Below are 13,515 nucleotides of genomic sequence, written 5' to 3'. Positions count from 1 at the left end.
ATCATTACCAATTACCTGTAGGTGGTCAATTACAATTTATTACAACTCCTGAGGGTGATGTTAAAATTTCAGTAGGGAGAAATATTTATAGAATTAAGCACTCAAACATGATTTCTGGCACTGTATATACTGTTTCTGCTGGTGACTGCTTATATATTGAGGTCCCTGGGTCATATGACAAGCTTATACCCTTTTTTATAGAATTAAGAATCAGATATTCAATAATAAATAACCACTAAAACAAAAATGCCTAATGATATATTTGGCCATACAAGGCATGAAGATCACAGTGATGAGATTCTGATGCTTGATGTCAGAGTCAAGAAATTGAGAAGTGATTTACAAGCTTTACAGACCACACTCAATGCCAGTCTTCAACTAGAAATTACAAATTTACAATCACAATGCATGGACCCTCTTCTTAAAATTGATTCTGAACTCAAAGTGCTGCTTCAGAAATATACTGATTTGGCCACATTAGATAATTTTCAAAGTTTAGAAGAAGCTGTAGCAGCTCTTCAAGCCAAATTTAAGACCCAGGCTACCAATTCTGAGCAATTGAAACAGCAATTGGAAGAGCAGATAAATAATGTCCAGGCACAGCTCCAAACAATTGTCAAAAGCATAAAATCACAAGAAGATTTTGATCTAGTGATTTCCACTCTAAAGGAACAGATTCAGTCACTCCAGATACCTAATCTGGACCCTCTGAACAATGCCATAGCCGAGGTTAAAGAAAAAATTGAGACACTTGAAAATTTTATGAACAACTTGCCATCTTCTGATGCTTTGAATGCAATAACTCGGAGTGTAGCAAATATTAAGCTGCAACTTGAAACATATGAAGATTTTGGAAAAATTCAAAGTTCCATAACCCATCTTGAAGGTACAATAGCAGCAGTGCAAAATGATTTGGCAAATGTACTAGAATCCCGATTGCCTGGGATTGTAGATACCCTTGTTAGTGTCCAGCAACAGATCACAAAGCTTGAAAACCTCAACACTGAATCTGAACTATCTCATTTTCATCACTTGATCGATGATATCCAAACAAAGCTTGAAATTTTACAACAATCCACACCCTCTCAGGCAGATATAGCCCTGCTCCAAAATGCTATGCAAAATGTGGCTGATGCTTCTGAATTAAACAATGTAAAATTGGCACTTGAATTTTTGCAGAATACTGTTTCAAATCTTCCTACATCACAGGAACTTAAAAATATTAAGAGGGCAGTGAATAGGATATTGAAATCAGAAGATATCAAGAATATCCAGGCAGAGATCAAACAACTCACTCAGACAGTGGCCACTCTACCAACCAATCAACATATTAATGAACTGCATGCCCTGTTTGAGGATATCAGAAGACAGGTCCATGATCTTACTGCTCAAAATTCAAAATTGGCAGTTGTTGAAAATTTGCAACAAATTGTAGCTAATATCAAGCAACAGCTAGGAACCATGGAATCCAATCAAGCAAATGCCCTGTCTGTTTTTGCCACCCAGCTTCAAGAAATTGTGCAACAATACAAGAAACTTGTTGTGGACATAAAAATCAAGCCAGGCCATGATGATGTTGTTAGGACCATCAATGAGCACCTTGAATCTGTAACAAGCAGATTGCTCACAGCAGAAAAGGAAATAACGGGCATAATCGAGAATCCAAAACATACAGTAATTCTTGAATTGTACAGCATCCCCAACAAAGAATATGATTCACCATTTACACCAGGTGGCAAAATATATATGCTGTCCCCTGCACAATTTTATTACCAGTTTTTTGTTGGGGGCACACTGAGACCAATCAAGATCAAATATTGGCTTCAACCACAGGCACACCACTACCCTACCTTATCAATAACAAATGCTGACAACAAACCAAAAATCACCAGTGTAGAGTTAGAGGATTTTACAGATCCCAATACATTAGAAACAGCCTATACTGAAGATGATGGCACTCTGGAATTTAAAATACAAATAGGGGACAAATTATATTTAGAAAATCCTGTAGTATCAGCTGCTGAACACCCTATAGTTGCAATATTCTTGTTTACATATTATGTCTAGACAAATTATTGTTGATGAATTACACAGACAAGCCCGACATAATTATAAGAGACTCCCAGTAGTCACAAAGGGCATAGATGATTTATGGCAGAGCGACTTGATTGAAATGGCAAGTGGACAGTTGAAAAACTTAGACAAAATCAACAAGGGCTACAAGTATTTACTCACTGTAATAGACACATTTTCAAAATTTGCCTGGGCTGTGCCACTCAAATCCAAGACTGGAAAATGTGTTACAGAAGCCCTCAGGACAATCATCAATCAGAGTGGAAGATCCCCGCGCTATTTGCAAACAGATAATGGCAAAGAATTTTATAATTCAGTGTTTCAACAATTTATTAAAAGCCAGTCAATTAAACATTACTCGAGTTACAGTGATCTCAAAGCCTCAATTGTAGAGAGATTCAACAGAACCTTAAAAAATCTTATGTATAAACAATTTACACTTCAAGGTAATTATAAATGGATTAATATTCTTCCAGAACTTCTACATAAATATAACAACTCGGTCCATTCCACAATCAACATGAAACCCTCTGAAGTAACTTCATCTGATGAGCAAAAATTGATCAGCACTGTTTATTATCCTAAATACCAGCCAACAACAAGAAAGGCCAAATACAGGGTGGGCAATCAAGTAAGAATCAGCAAATATAAGCACTTATTCAAAAGAGGCTTTACAAGAAACTGGAGTACAGAATTATTTACAGTAGTTCAAGTTAAACCTGGGACCCTTAACACATATATAATAAAAGATCACCGAGGAGAAATTCTCAAAGGCAGGTTCTATGAACAAGAGCTCAGCAAAACTAAACAGCCTGACACATATCTCATAGAAAAAATTATCCGCAGAAAAGGCAACAAGTTACTTGTCAAATGGCTGGGTCATCCGGAAAACAGCTGGATCGATGCAGACAAAATAATAATATGAGCACCTGGGATGTTATAAAAAGGCTGCCAGAACCTGAACAGCAGAATAAGAGAAATGGCAACTTGCTGCCTGAAAATATTAGATGTCTTATTGTTGGGCCATCTGCTTGTGGTAAAACTACACTAATGGTTGATAATTTTTTATTGGCACCCAACTGGTTAGACTGGAAAAACAGGCACTTGTATGTCTTCTCTAAGAGCTTGGAACAATTAAAATATCAGCAGCTGATGAAGCTATATGATGGATTGGATATAGCCACTTTTGAATCAGATGTTAAGCCACTTCATGAATGTCTCAATAATTCTGTTGTTGTGTTTGATGACATTATACTGGATAATCAAAACAAAGTTAGAAATTTCTTTACACAGGGCCGACACAAAAACATTGATTGCTTCTACCTGGCACAGACTTTTTCAAAAATACCGAAGCAGCTGATCCGAGACAACAGCAATTTTATATGTGTGTTTCATCAAGATAATACCATCCTCAAACACATACATGATGAATATGTAGGTGGGGACTTGAGCTACAATGATTTTTCCAAGTTTTGCAGCAGGTGCTGGAATCAAAACAGTTATGGGTTTGTCACAATTGATATGACAAGAACACCTAATACTGGCAAATACAGAAATAAAATCAACGATTTTCTAGACGTTGAGACATAAATAAATAACCATGAAAAGGCCAATCATTGATGATCTTAAGTTAAGAGATTATCTTGTAAAAAGATTTAAGGGATGGAAATCAGAGAACCGTGGAATTTATGAAAAACACAAACAAACAGAACAGCCTGTAATTGATGCTATTAATAATTTAGGTAAGAATATCAAAACTGTTACAGAGCAAAATCAAAATTTGATCACAGAGCTTGTACCTGTAGCTGCTAGGAACATATTAGATTATCCATTCACCCCACTTTCCAGTATTCATACACCTAGTCCTGTTGCTCCTAGAAGAATTGAGGCTACTCAGGATCCTATTGAATTGGGTCTTCTTGCTCAAAAATATTTAACCACACCTAAAGACAACAAAGATGAGGTGTTTGGCTTATATGCTGACACAGAGCTTGATGGCAGCATCATACATAGAATTGGTAATTTCAGAGTAACTTTTATGGGGGATGATATAATTGTTTATTCAGAATCTCGTCTCGGAGAAAAAGGTGCTTTTGTTAAGTACACCGGCACACCTGGATTGTGGGAACTGATGACTAGGAAAAGGCCTGGCAGCTATACAGATCAAGATTATGAACATTACAAAGAAATATTAATAAAATCAGATGCTCTATACCAGAACAATGATCCCACACAAAAAAGAGTCAAGTCTAGCAGTGGAGCAAAATACAACAATTTAATCAAGCCCATATGGTCACAAATGAAGACAGGCAGTGGAATCAAACAATACAACACCCTGCCTAAAGAATTTGTGTGGGTTGATGATGTCAGGAAACTTGTAGATAGGTTATTGGTGATAGCTGGGGAGGAAAATGCAGGGAACCACAATTTTTACAATGAAAAGGTTGGAATTATGGACATGATAAGCACAAAATTGTCTAATTTTATAGTGAATGACACTAAGGGGATTGGATATCTTATAAAAATTATTAATACTCTACCACCTAAATTTTGGAATATTTCTGAGGGTCGGGGCCTTGTTAATGACATTATAAACAAGCTGCCATTTGAACTACACATTCCAGGCTATCAGTATTGTGGTTCAGGTACAAAATTGGACAATAGATTAAACAGAGGTGATCCTGGTGTTAATCCTTTAGATGCTGCTTGTAGAGACCATGACATAGCATACAACACACATACTGATCTTGACAAGAGACATGTTGCAGACAAGAAATTAGAAGAGGCTGCATTTGGTAGATTTGTAAGCAAAGATGCTTCTTTGAGTGAAAAAATAGCAGCATTGGGGACCACCATAGCTATGAGCACCAAACAAAAACTGGGGTGGGGGTTGTGAAAATGTATATAATAAACCTACAATGAAGGCCAAGGGTGTTATGTATCAAATACCTTATGCAGGTCTCAAATCTCTTAAAACTATTGACAGTCTTTTGACCAAAAAGCAGCGCAAGAAAAAAAGCTCTTGTCTTGCAAAGGGCCATGGTATGAAATTGTTGCTTAGTACCCCCCAATTAAAAAAATTACAACAATCCAGGAAAAAATCACATGTAGGGGGTTTCATATTTACTATCCCTGCCATCTTAGCAGCTCTCGGGGCTGTTGGGAGCTTGGCTGGGGGATCAGCTGCCATAGCAAAAACAGTAATAGATGCCAAGAAAAATAGGGCAGAATTAGATGAGCAGAGGCGCCATAACCTGGCAATGGAGAAAAAAGGCAAAGGTGTTAAGAGAGCCATGAATAAGTTTAAAAAAAACAAGAGCCGCTTACAAACCAAGATATTGAAGCTTTAATCAAGCCACTGGGCATCAAACATTTTAGAGGTGTGTACATGTCTGATTCTTTACCAGAACAACCACTCAACAAAGAGTGTGGCATTGTTAATTTGGATAAGTACAAAAATCAGGGCACTCACTGGATCTGTTATCTTAAATATTTAAACAATGAGCCATTTGTGTTTGATTCATTTGGAGGTGTTCCACCTGAAAATTTAATAAAATATCTAAAATCAGCTAATCTTTATTACAATAATGCCCGTGTTCAAAACTTCAAAGATGTTAATTGCGGACATTTGTGTTTATCTGTTCTCAGATATATGTCTCAAATAAATAAACCATCAATTGAAAATTTTCAAAAAGCCTTGTGGTATCTGAAACATCATGGGGGTATTCCATCTCACCAGCCAAAATTCAATATTGAAACTCAAATTGCATGATGACATAGTGTATCCCAAAACAATAGCTCTCAGGGCATTTTACGGCATGTACTTGATACCTAATATTACACACCACAACAACACAATTGCAGTAGGGGATCAAAAAATTGTCATCACTCCAGGGCAATATAATCTGTCCACTCTAAATGCTCAGTTACCTAGAGGTATAGTTTTAAGTCAAAATTCTGTCACTCACAGAGTAGAGATTGTATCTGCTACAGAAACAGTGGATCTGGGTACTATAGGAGAGCTGTTAGGCTTTGAGAACAACACAAAACTGGAACCTGGCATCAAACACACTGCTATTAATATACCTAAATTCTTAGCCATAGAGACTCTGAATATTCACTGTAATATGGCTGAGGGTATGATCACCAAATCAAATGGCATAGGCACTCACAAACAAACCGGCATCATTGCAACATTCAAACCTAATTCTGAATTCATGGAGCCCATCATCTACAATCCATCCCCAACATTATATTTTCCTGTGTGCCATAATAGAATAGATTACATTGAATTGATGGTCACTAATGAAAAAGAAGAATTAGTTGATTTTGCTGGAGCCACAACAACTGCAATCATAGAGATTAACATTTAAATAAAAATACATACAATGGAAAATATTGAGAGTTATGAGCTACAATCATTCCCTCCAAACAGGAGGACATTTGCAAATTTAAATCAGCCCAACACAGAAATAGAGGTTGATCTTGATGTAGGGGACGGCTTTATACACCCCCACAGAGCAGATCTATACATCAAATTTGATGTTGTAAAGCTGGATGGAACAGATTATCCGGCAAATTCAAACATAAGATTGGTAGACAATTTTGTACCGCATCTGTTCTCTGAAATTGAGATCAGAAAGCATGGTGTTGTTATAAACAGAGTGGATTATCCCGGTATTACCTCCACAGCTTTGGCCACATTAAAATTATCCAAAACCGAGGCTTCTTACTACAGAATAGGCGGATTTGAGGCTGGTGAGAAGATATTAACCAAGAGCCACACAGTGCTGTTCCCCATGCGCCTTTTGCCAGGATTCTTCTCAGATTACAAAGAAATTATGTGGAAGGGTGGGTTAAGAATTACATTTAGAAGAGCTGCCAATGATAACAATGCTTTGATGAGGTACAGTGCAATAAACCCTACAGGAGAAGCTCTGCCCAATACCTTACCTGATGAGGGCAAGTGCATTATTCAGACTATGGAGTTAAGAATCCCAGTTGTTGAATATGAAGCCAGGTATGCTCTTAAATACAAAGCTGATATAATAAAAAATCCACACGTTCCTCTGCAATTTTATACATATCAATCTGTACAGAAGCCCGCATCTGGCACATATTATGAGTTTGATGCTACAAACTCATTCTCCAGCATACAATATGACATGCCGGATTTTGTAGTGGTATTGTTTCAGACTGGAAGACACAATAATCAGGAAAAAAATTCAAGTAAATTTGATAACTGCAACATCAAGAACATATATCTTAAAAATGGCATAAATGAGGTTTTTCCTAGAGAAAATTACAATTTAGACATGTCCAAGGGTGATTTTCTCAAATTATATGAGGCTTTTTCGGCTTTCAAAAGGGTCACTACAGGCAATACGGATATGTATTACACACCAGATGAATTCAAAAATCAGAGACCCATGTTTGTAATTAACACTTCAAAAAGAAAACAAGTTGTGGTGAATGACAGAACAAACATTAAAATTATCTGTGAATTCCACGAGGCTTTACCTGATGACACCATATGTAGCGTCATTCTCATAGGTGAAAAATCATATGTTTATGATGTAAGAAATGAGAGAGTCACGGAGCAATTCTAAAAACCCGATTCAAACACAGAAGCCCTTTAGATATAAAACAATACTTTACCGTCAGAAAATATATTACCTACCCATTTTATAGCACCTCTGCTCAAATAACCAGCCAAAAGCTGAAATACAGAAATATTGCAATGATTATTCTGTAAGTTACAGACTTGTGTGCGACAAAACCAAGCCTAAATACAATTCAGTTTGCATGACAATATCCAGGAATTTCCTCAATATGATGGATGGTCCCTGAAAAAGGCACAGTGTAGATAAGAATTTCTCTTTGAGTTCCATGACAAATGACATGTAATTTCCCTCGGAAAAGGCACAGTGTAGGTAATGTCAACAGATATAATCTCCCAGGCATTTACTAATGACGATGAATAACTCTCTGAAAAGACACAATATAGATTATATCTGTTGACATACAACTCCCAGGCATTTACTAATGGGACTGATCAAAAGATTATAAAAACATGGAAGCATGTTTGTTCGCTCTTTCCCATTTACGCACAACTCGGGAAGCAAAAATCAATACATAACAAGGTTATGGCTAGACTAAAGGGGCGCTCTGCATATTGCGTTGTTTTAATATTAAATAAACAAATTGAATAGTATCCAATTAAACTTAAACCCGAAGTAAATATGTATAGGTGGGTATGTATACAAGTTTATAGACAAAAATCTGCTTGAGGGGGGTTGATACTTTCCAAAACAAAACTCTTGGGTTAGGCAGGTGCTACACTAGAGCAAAAAACTCATATGGTCATGTTGAGCAAGTTTTAAGTATAAACAAATCAATCTGAGAAGAGCTCTTCCTTTCTGAAAAATTCCCGAGGTCATTTTTACAAAAATCTTGGGTTAGACGGGGTTTCCACACTAGAGCAAAAAGCTCATATGCTCATGTTGAGCCTGTTTTAAGTATAGCAAAGCTGCTGGAGGGCTGCTCTTCCTTTCGTGAGTTTATCCCACCACAAACACCACTACTGACATGGCTAGGGAAAGTTTTTCGTAGCCAAAGTTTTGGACCTGAAGAAGAGAACAGTAGATTCTCGAAACGTTGTTGTGTAAATAACATACTCACAAAATAATTTTTTTGTGTGTTTTGATTATTTTTAAAATATTTTAAAAATATGTGTTATATTAGCCTTTCAACTACTCATTGTACAAAGTTCCTGATGAACGCTCACGTTAGAAAACTGAAAAGTTGAATGTGGTGTTTTTATTACCCACTCTAGGTGTGGTCTTAATTATCATTATTTTATTATCAACAATGTATGGTAAAATATAATGAATTTAAATTTATCTTTTAAGCATGGCAATATCTTGTTCTAGTTACATATATTCCATTCCTCATGTATTTTGAAAGAGTTTTACAACGAAGTCCACGCCACACACACATATGAAAATACAACAGAATAGAGTAAAATGAAATACAATTTTATTCACAAGAACCCTGATCCTTACATATTCCTTTCACAGTGGTTCTTCAAGAAGTATACATGATTTCATTATTAGTAACAGCACGTGCAAAAATAATACTTTCTATACCTTAGAAATACATCTATTACCACACCAAGAGCAAATAAGATTCGATGGTAAGGATGTCCAATCGACCCTTCTGAATAGAAATATGTATCATACATCATTGGAAAGGGTAGGAATCAAGGATTCCAGAAATGTATGATTTAAAGTAAGGAAACAATTGGAAGTGTAAAAATTTCATAAAAATTGCACCCCCACCCAATTACAGGCTCCGCCCCTGGGGTAACTGACCTACGCCCCCTACCACTACTGCGCCCAGCCTTTTTCTAAAGATATACTTTAAAGGCATGTTAGAACCTGCGCAACAATAAAATATGAATGAAAACATGATTTAAAAAAAGTTCAATCCTAGTGAAAATTCGTATACATATCCACGTTGAAAACCAAAGTTCGACCTGGCAATACTGTGTATTTAAAAGTAACATGGATTAGGTTAAAGGAAACCATCTATGGTGAGTAATGTAGTAGTGATTTTTTTATTATTTCATAGAAGTGTAACTGCAAATTGAGAAATGAATAGTGGCAAATCGTAGTGTGAAATACGTACTATTAGCGAACATCTCTTTCTTTTATTTCAAATGGTAAAACACAAGGGTCAATTGTGCAGTCTAGCCGATTAGACTACTTGTTAGTATTACAACATAAAGTACAAGTAAAAAAATTAACTTTACCTCAAAGCTCGTCTCCCCTCTCTGCTTCTCTTCTGCAGATGACGGGTATTCATTGAGAAGGTTTTGTGATTCAGAAGACATGTTATGGAAGTCCTGTAAGATTCTCTGGCATGTCTATGCATGGATAGCACACGAACTTTGGCAAACTGTCATCCTCTGAAACCTAGAATGAAGAAAACTGAAGTCATAAGTAGGGTAGGGCTGGGACATGGGTATTTAGACACTGGGTAGCTAAATTAAATTTGGGTAAATACTGGGTATTTATTAAAACTTTAGTCATCTACCAAGAGCCACCCCGCCATAGCTCAGTTCGTAGAGCATCTGGCTATCACTCGGAAGACCTAGGCTCATTTCACGGCAGATCTGCACAATGAAATTTTCCAGTCAATTCCCTGTTTCTGCATGGCTCCGAAGATCACCCAGCCTCATATAAATGGGTACCTGCGGGCAATCCTGGAGGGAAACTGATCGCCATCACAACTTTGGCCACAATCAAGAATACGTGGAGCTATATACCTCAACATCACCCCATGTGCCTTTCTCTTTATTTTAGTTACGTACCTGAAAGGTAGATATTTATTCCAAATTAAATGTTCCCATTTATATTTTGTATTGAGACAAAAATATAAACATTCCTCTTAGCAAATGTTACAGTTGAACATCTGGATTCCCTACCAAACTTGCAAAAATTTGTTGTAAACTGTATTTTTAAATTATACAAAGCTTTGTATATTTCTATTCCTATTATATTTTGGTCATTCCCGTATTATATATTGCATGTCCTCATTTTCCTAGATACATTCACATCTCTTACTCAGTATGGACACTACAGGACCATGATGAAATTGAAGTATAATTCCTGGTTCAAGGTGAACTTTCCAAAAATTCAAGGGTATAAGCTGATGTTTTCTGTATTTCAACCTTACAAATTACCACCTCTCAATTCCCAAAACAAATATAAAGAATATGTGTCTGTGATTACAACGTATCCACAAAATACTAATTCAATTAAATGGCATACGTACACACACACACATCAATTTCCTCATAATATTTAATTTCAGGTCCAGAGTGGTTTACATTTGCCATTTCACTAGTTCATGCTCGAAATACATACATCTACGAACACAAGTCACAAATGTTAAGGAATACATTAATATACAAAAATAATTATTAATTGTATAAGAATTTCAAATCCAAATTTTAATTGTTTGAAATTAATTTGTTGTACTTCCAGTGGTACTCTAAAATTTCGTAGTGTGTGCTGTAGGTCAATATTTTAAATATTGTTAAAATGACACTTTATTAAATTGTAAGCGAGTGTGGCGTGCATCCAAGACCGATTGCAGGTTAATATACAATATTATACTCTTGAAAATAAAAAGATGAAGCATTTTCAAGCTCATAAAAGTTTCAAGCAATGATGGAGCATTTTTCTTATGTGATCAAATTCATCAGTGACATAGTTGAGATGTTTAAAACTCTTGGACCAACAGAATGAAGACTGTATGATAGAACAGGGTGTAATGCTCTGAACATTACATTGTGATTCTTTGTTATTTAGTTAAAATATAGTATTTGTGTGTTTTTAATTATGAAATATTTATGATGCCATAGAGAACTAGTGTCAGATAGAAAATAAACTAACCTTGATGTGCCAGGACCTGGCAACATGTAAGAAACTAATAGATGTATCAACAAGCAAGAAATAACATAGCAACTAAATAATATAGTGGAAAAAGATGTCTTGAAAAATTGCAATATGTGACTTAAAGTTCATTTAATTGATAAAAGTCTTGTGACAACGACATGCGGAGCGACGGGTAAATTCCTGAACTTGGTGAAAGGTACGTAACAAGAGGTTCCCAAACTTTTTTCATTTCATGGGGCCCTTATGTTTGAAAAGTTTTCTGCAGCACCCAAGTCAGAATGTAAGCCTATTAGATAACTTGCTATGCTCAGTTAGTGTAGTTATGTTGCTTGCATTATGTTAAAAAATAAACACATATATCAAATTCACAAACATTTTACATGTAAAAAGTACAGTAACTGTTCGATGTCTGCCGAACAGATTTCTTCATTTTTACAGAAGAAACTACTTACGGAAATCACTTTCTGTAGCATTGTTAAAGTTCGTGAAGGTGTTTTCTCTCATCGTGTAATCTGTTTGAGTGCGAATTCTTTTTTTATATATATATATATATATATATATTCTTGAGAAATATCTCTCCAACACGCAATTGCCGTTCCTTTCATTTGCTTCCTCTACCTGAAGCGGATGTTGTGTGCGTTTGATGACGCAGCCCCCTGTCACTGTTTCCAACCATGCAGTGGTTTTGCAAGAAGGTGATGTGTATTTCCTGACATTATTACGACCCCCAATTTTAACTAGATTTCCTAACGTAACCTAACCTTACCGTGCATGGTGCTATCCGCGAATGGTTTTTGGGACTATCCGTGAATGGTTTGTGGGGCTATCCATGCAAGAAGATGACATTACTACGACCCCAAATTTTAACTATGTTTGCCTAACCTAACCTTACCGTGCATGGTTCATCGGGCTACCGGTGCAAGAAATCATCGAAACATGTAAAACGATAAAGTGTAATAGGTATTTTTTGGTTAAGAAGGTTGGAAATGCTGCAAATCGACAATCACGACACGCGATGATCCAGAATACCACAGCTGTGCACGCCATATTGTGTCCCCAAGTGTCGAGGTCACCGAACGTCACTGATGTTAACAGACGGATAGACTCTACTTTACGTCCTTGGTACTACTTTACTATACCAGAGACACCTGTCAATGATTTATTTCGCACTTTTTTACATTGCTAACGTACTATTCTGCATTGCGGAACATTTATTTAGGTGAAATAATGAATTTCTAATGAAAATAATGTCTATTTCTTACATTAACGAGTACTTACTGTTCTTCCTTATTTCCACACAATATGGCGATAGCTTACCCGTTCATCGTGCGTTGTGCCAGTGTTTTGTCAATTTGGAGTGTGCATGCAGTGTTGCAACCTTGTTCACCGAAAAATAATTAAATTTTAAAAACACTTCACGAAATTTTTTCACGAAAAAAAGTTCAATTTTTGACATAAAGAGTAATTGTTAAACCATTGATGTTAGCCCCAAAAACCATTGACGTTAGCCCAAAAAATCACGATAGCCCCACAAACCATCATGGGGATGAGGTATGCCTACTAGGTTAGGTTAGGCCTGTTAGGTTAGGTTCCATTAGAATTCCTTTCATTCAATTTAGCATATATGACAACAATACGTCATCTAATAGCAAAAAGACGGCGTGGGTTGAAACACTGACTATGGCATTTACGTCATCAAACATATGGAACATTGTGCTCTCATGCAGAAAGCAAATGGCGGCAACAGCAATAGCACGTCGGAAAGAGATTTTTGTAGAAAACCACATGCATTCGCATTAAAATGGATCAAAACTACATTACCAAACATCAACAATGCTACAGAAAATGATTTGCGTAAGTACTTTCTCCTGTAAATTTGAAGAAATCCGTCTCTGGTATAGTAAAGGGTACTATTATCGTATGAGGGAAACACCTACGAATCATATATTTCGGACTTCTTTACATTGCTAACGTGTTA

General features: G+C 36.3%; 1 protein-coding gene across 1 annotated transcript in view; it reads right to left on the bottom strand.

Moving 5' to 3' along the window:
* The window catches only part of LOC145999324 (uncharacterized), a 207,530-nt gene extending 194,624 nt beyond the window's left edge, over positions 1 to 12,906 (bottom strand). Inside the window, exons 1-2 of the mRNA XM_083136266.1 lie at positions 12,816 to 12,906; positions 9,887 to 10,049 (exon numbers count right to left, since the gene is read on the bottom strand). Of these exons, the coding sequence (XP_082992392.1) occupies positions 9,887 to 9,967 (81 nt within the window). The 5' untranslated portion in view covers positions 9,968 to 10,049; positions 12,816 to 12,906. The remainder of the gene's footprint in view (positions 1 to 9,886; positions 10,050 to 12,815) is intronic.
* Positions 12,907 to 13,515: the final 609 nt, after the last annotated feature.

This window comes from Lepisma saccharinum, chromosome 15 (assembly GCF_977018435.1).
Source record: "Lepisma saccharinum chromosome 15, izLepSacc3.1, whole genome shotgun sequence".
In the NCBI taxonomy this organism is placed as follows: domain Eukaryota; kingdom Metazoa; phylum Arthropoda; class Insecta; order Zygentoma; family Lepismatidae; genus Lepisma; species Lepisma saccharinum.
The sequence above is the reverse complement of the archived record's forward strand: the minus strand, read 5'-3'. Positions and strand labels throughout refer to the sequence as shown.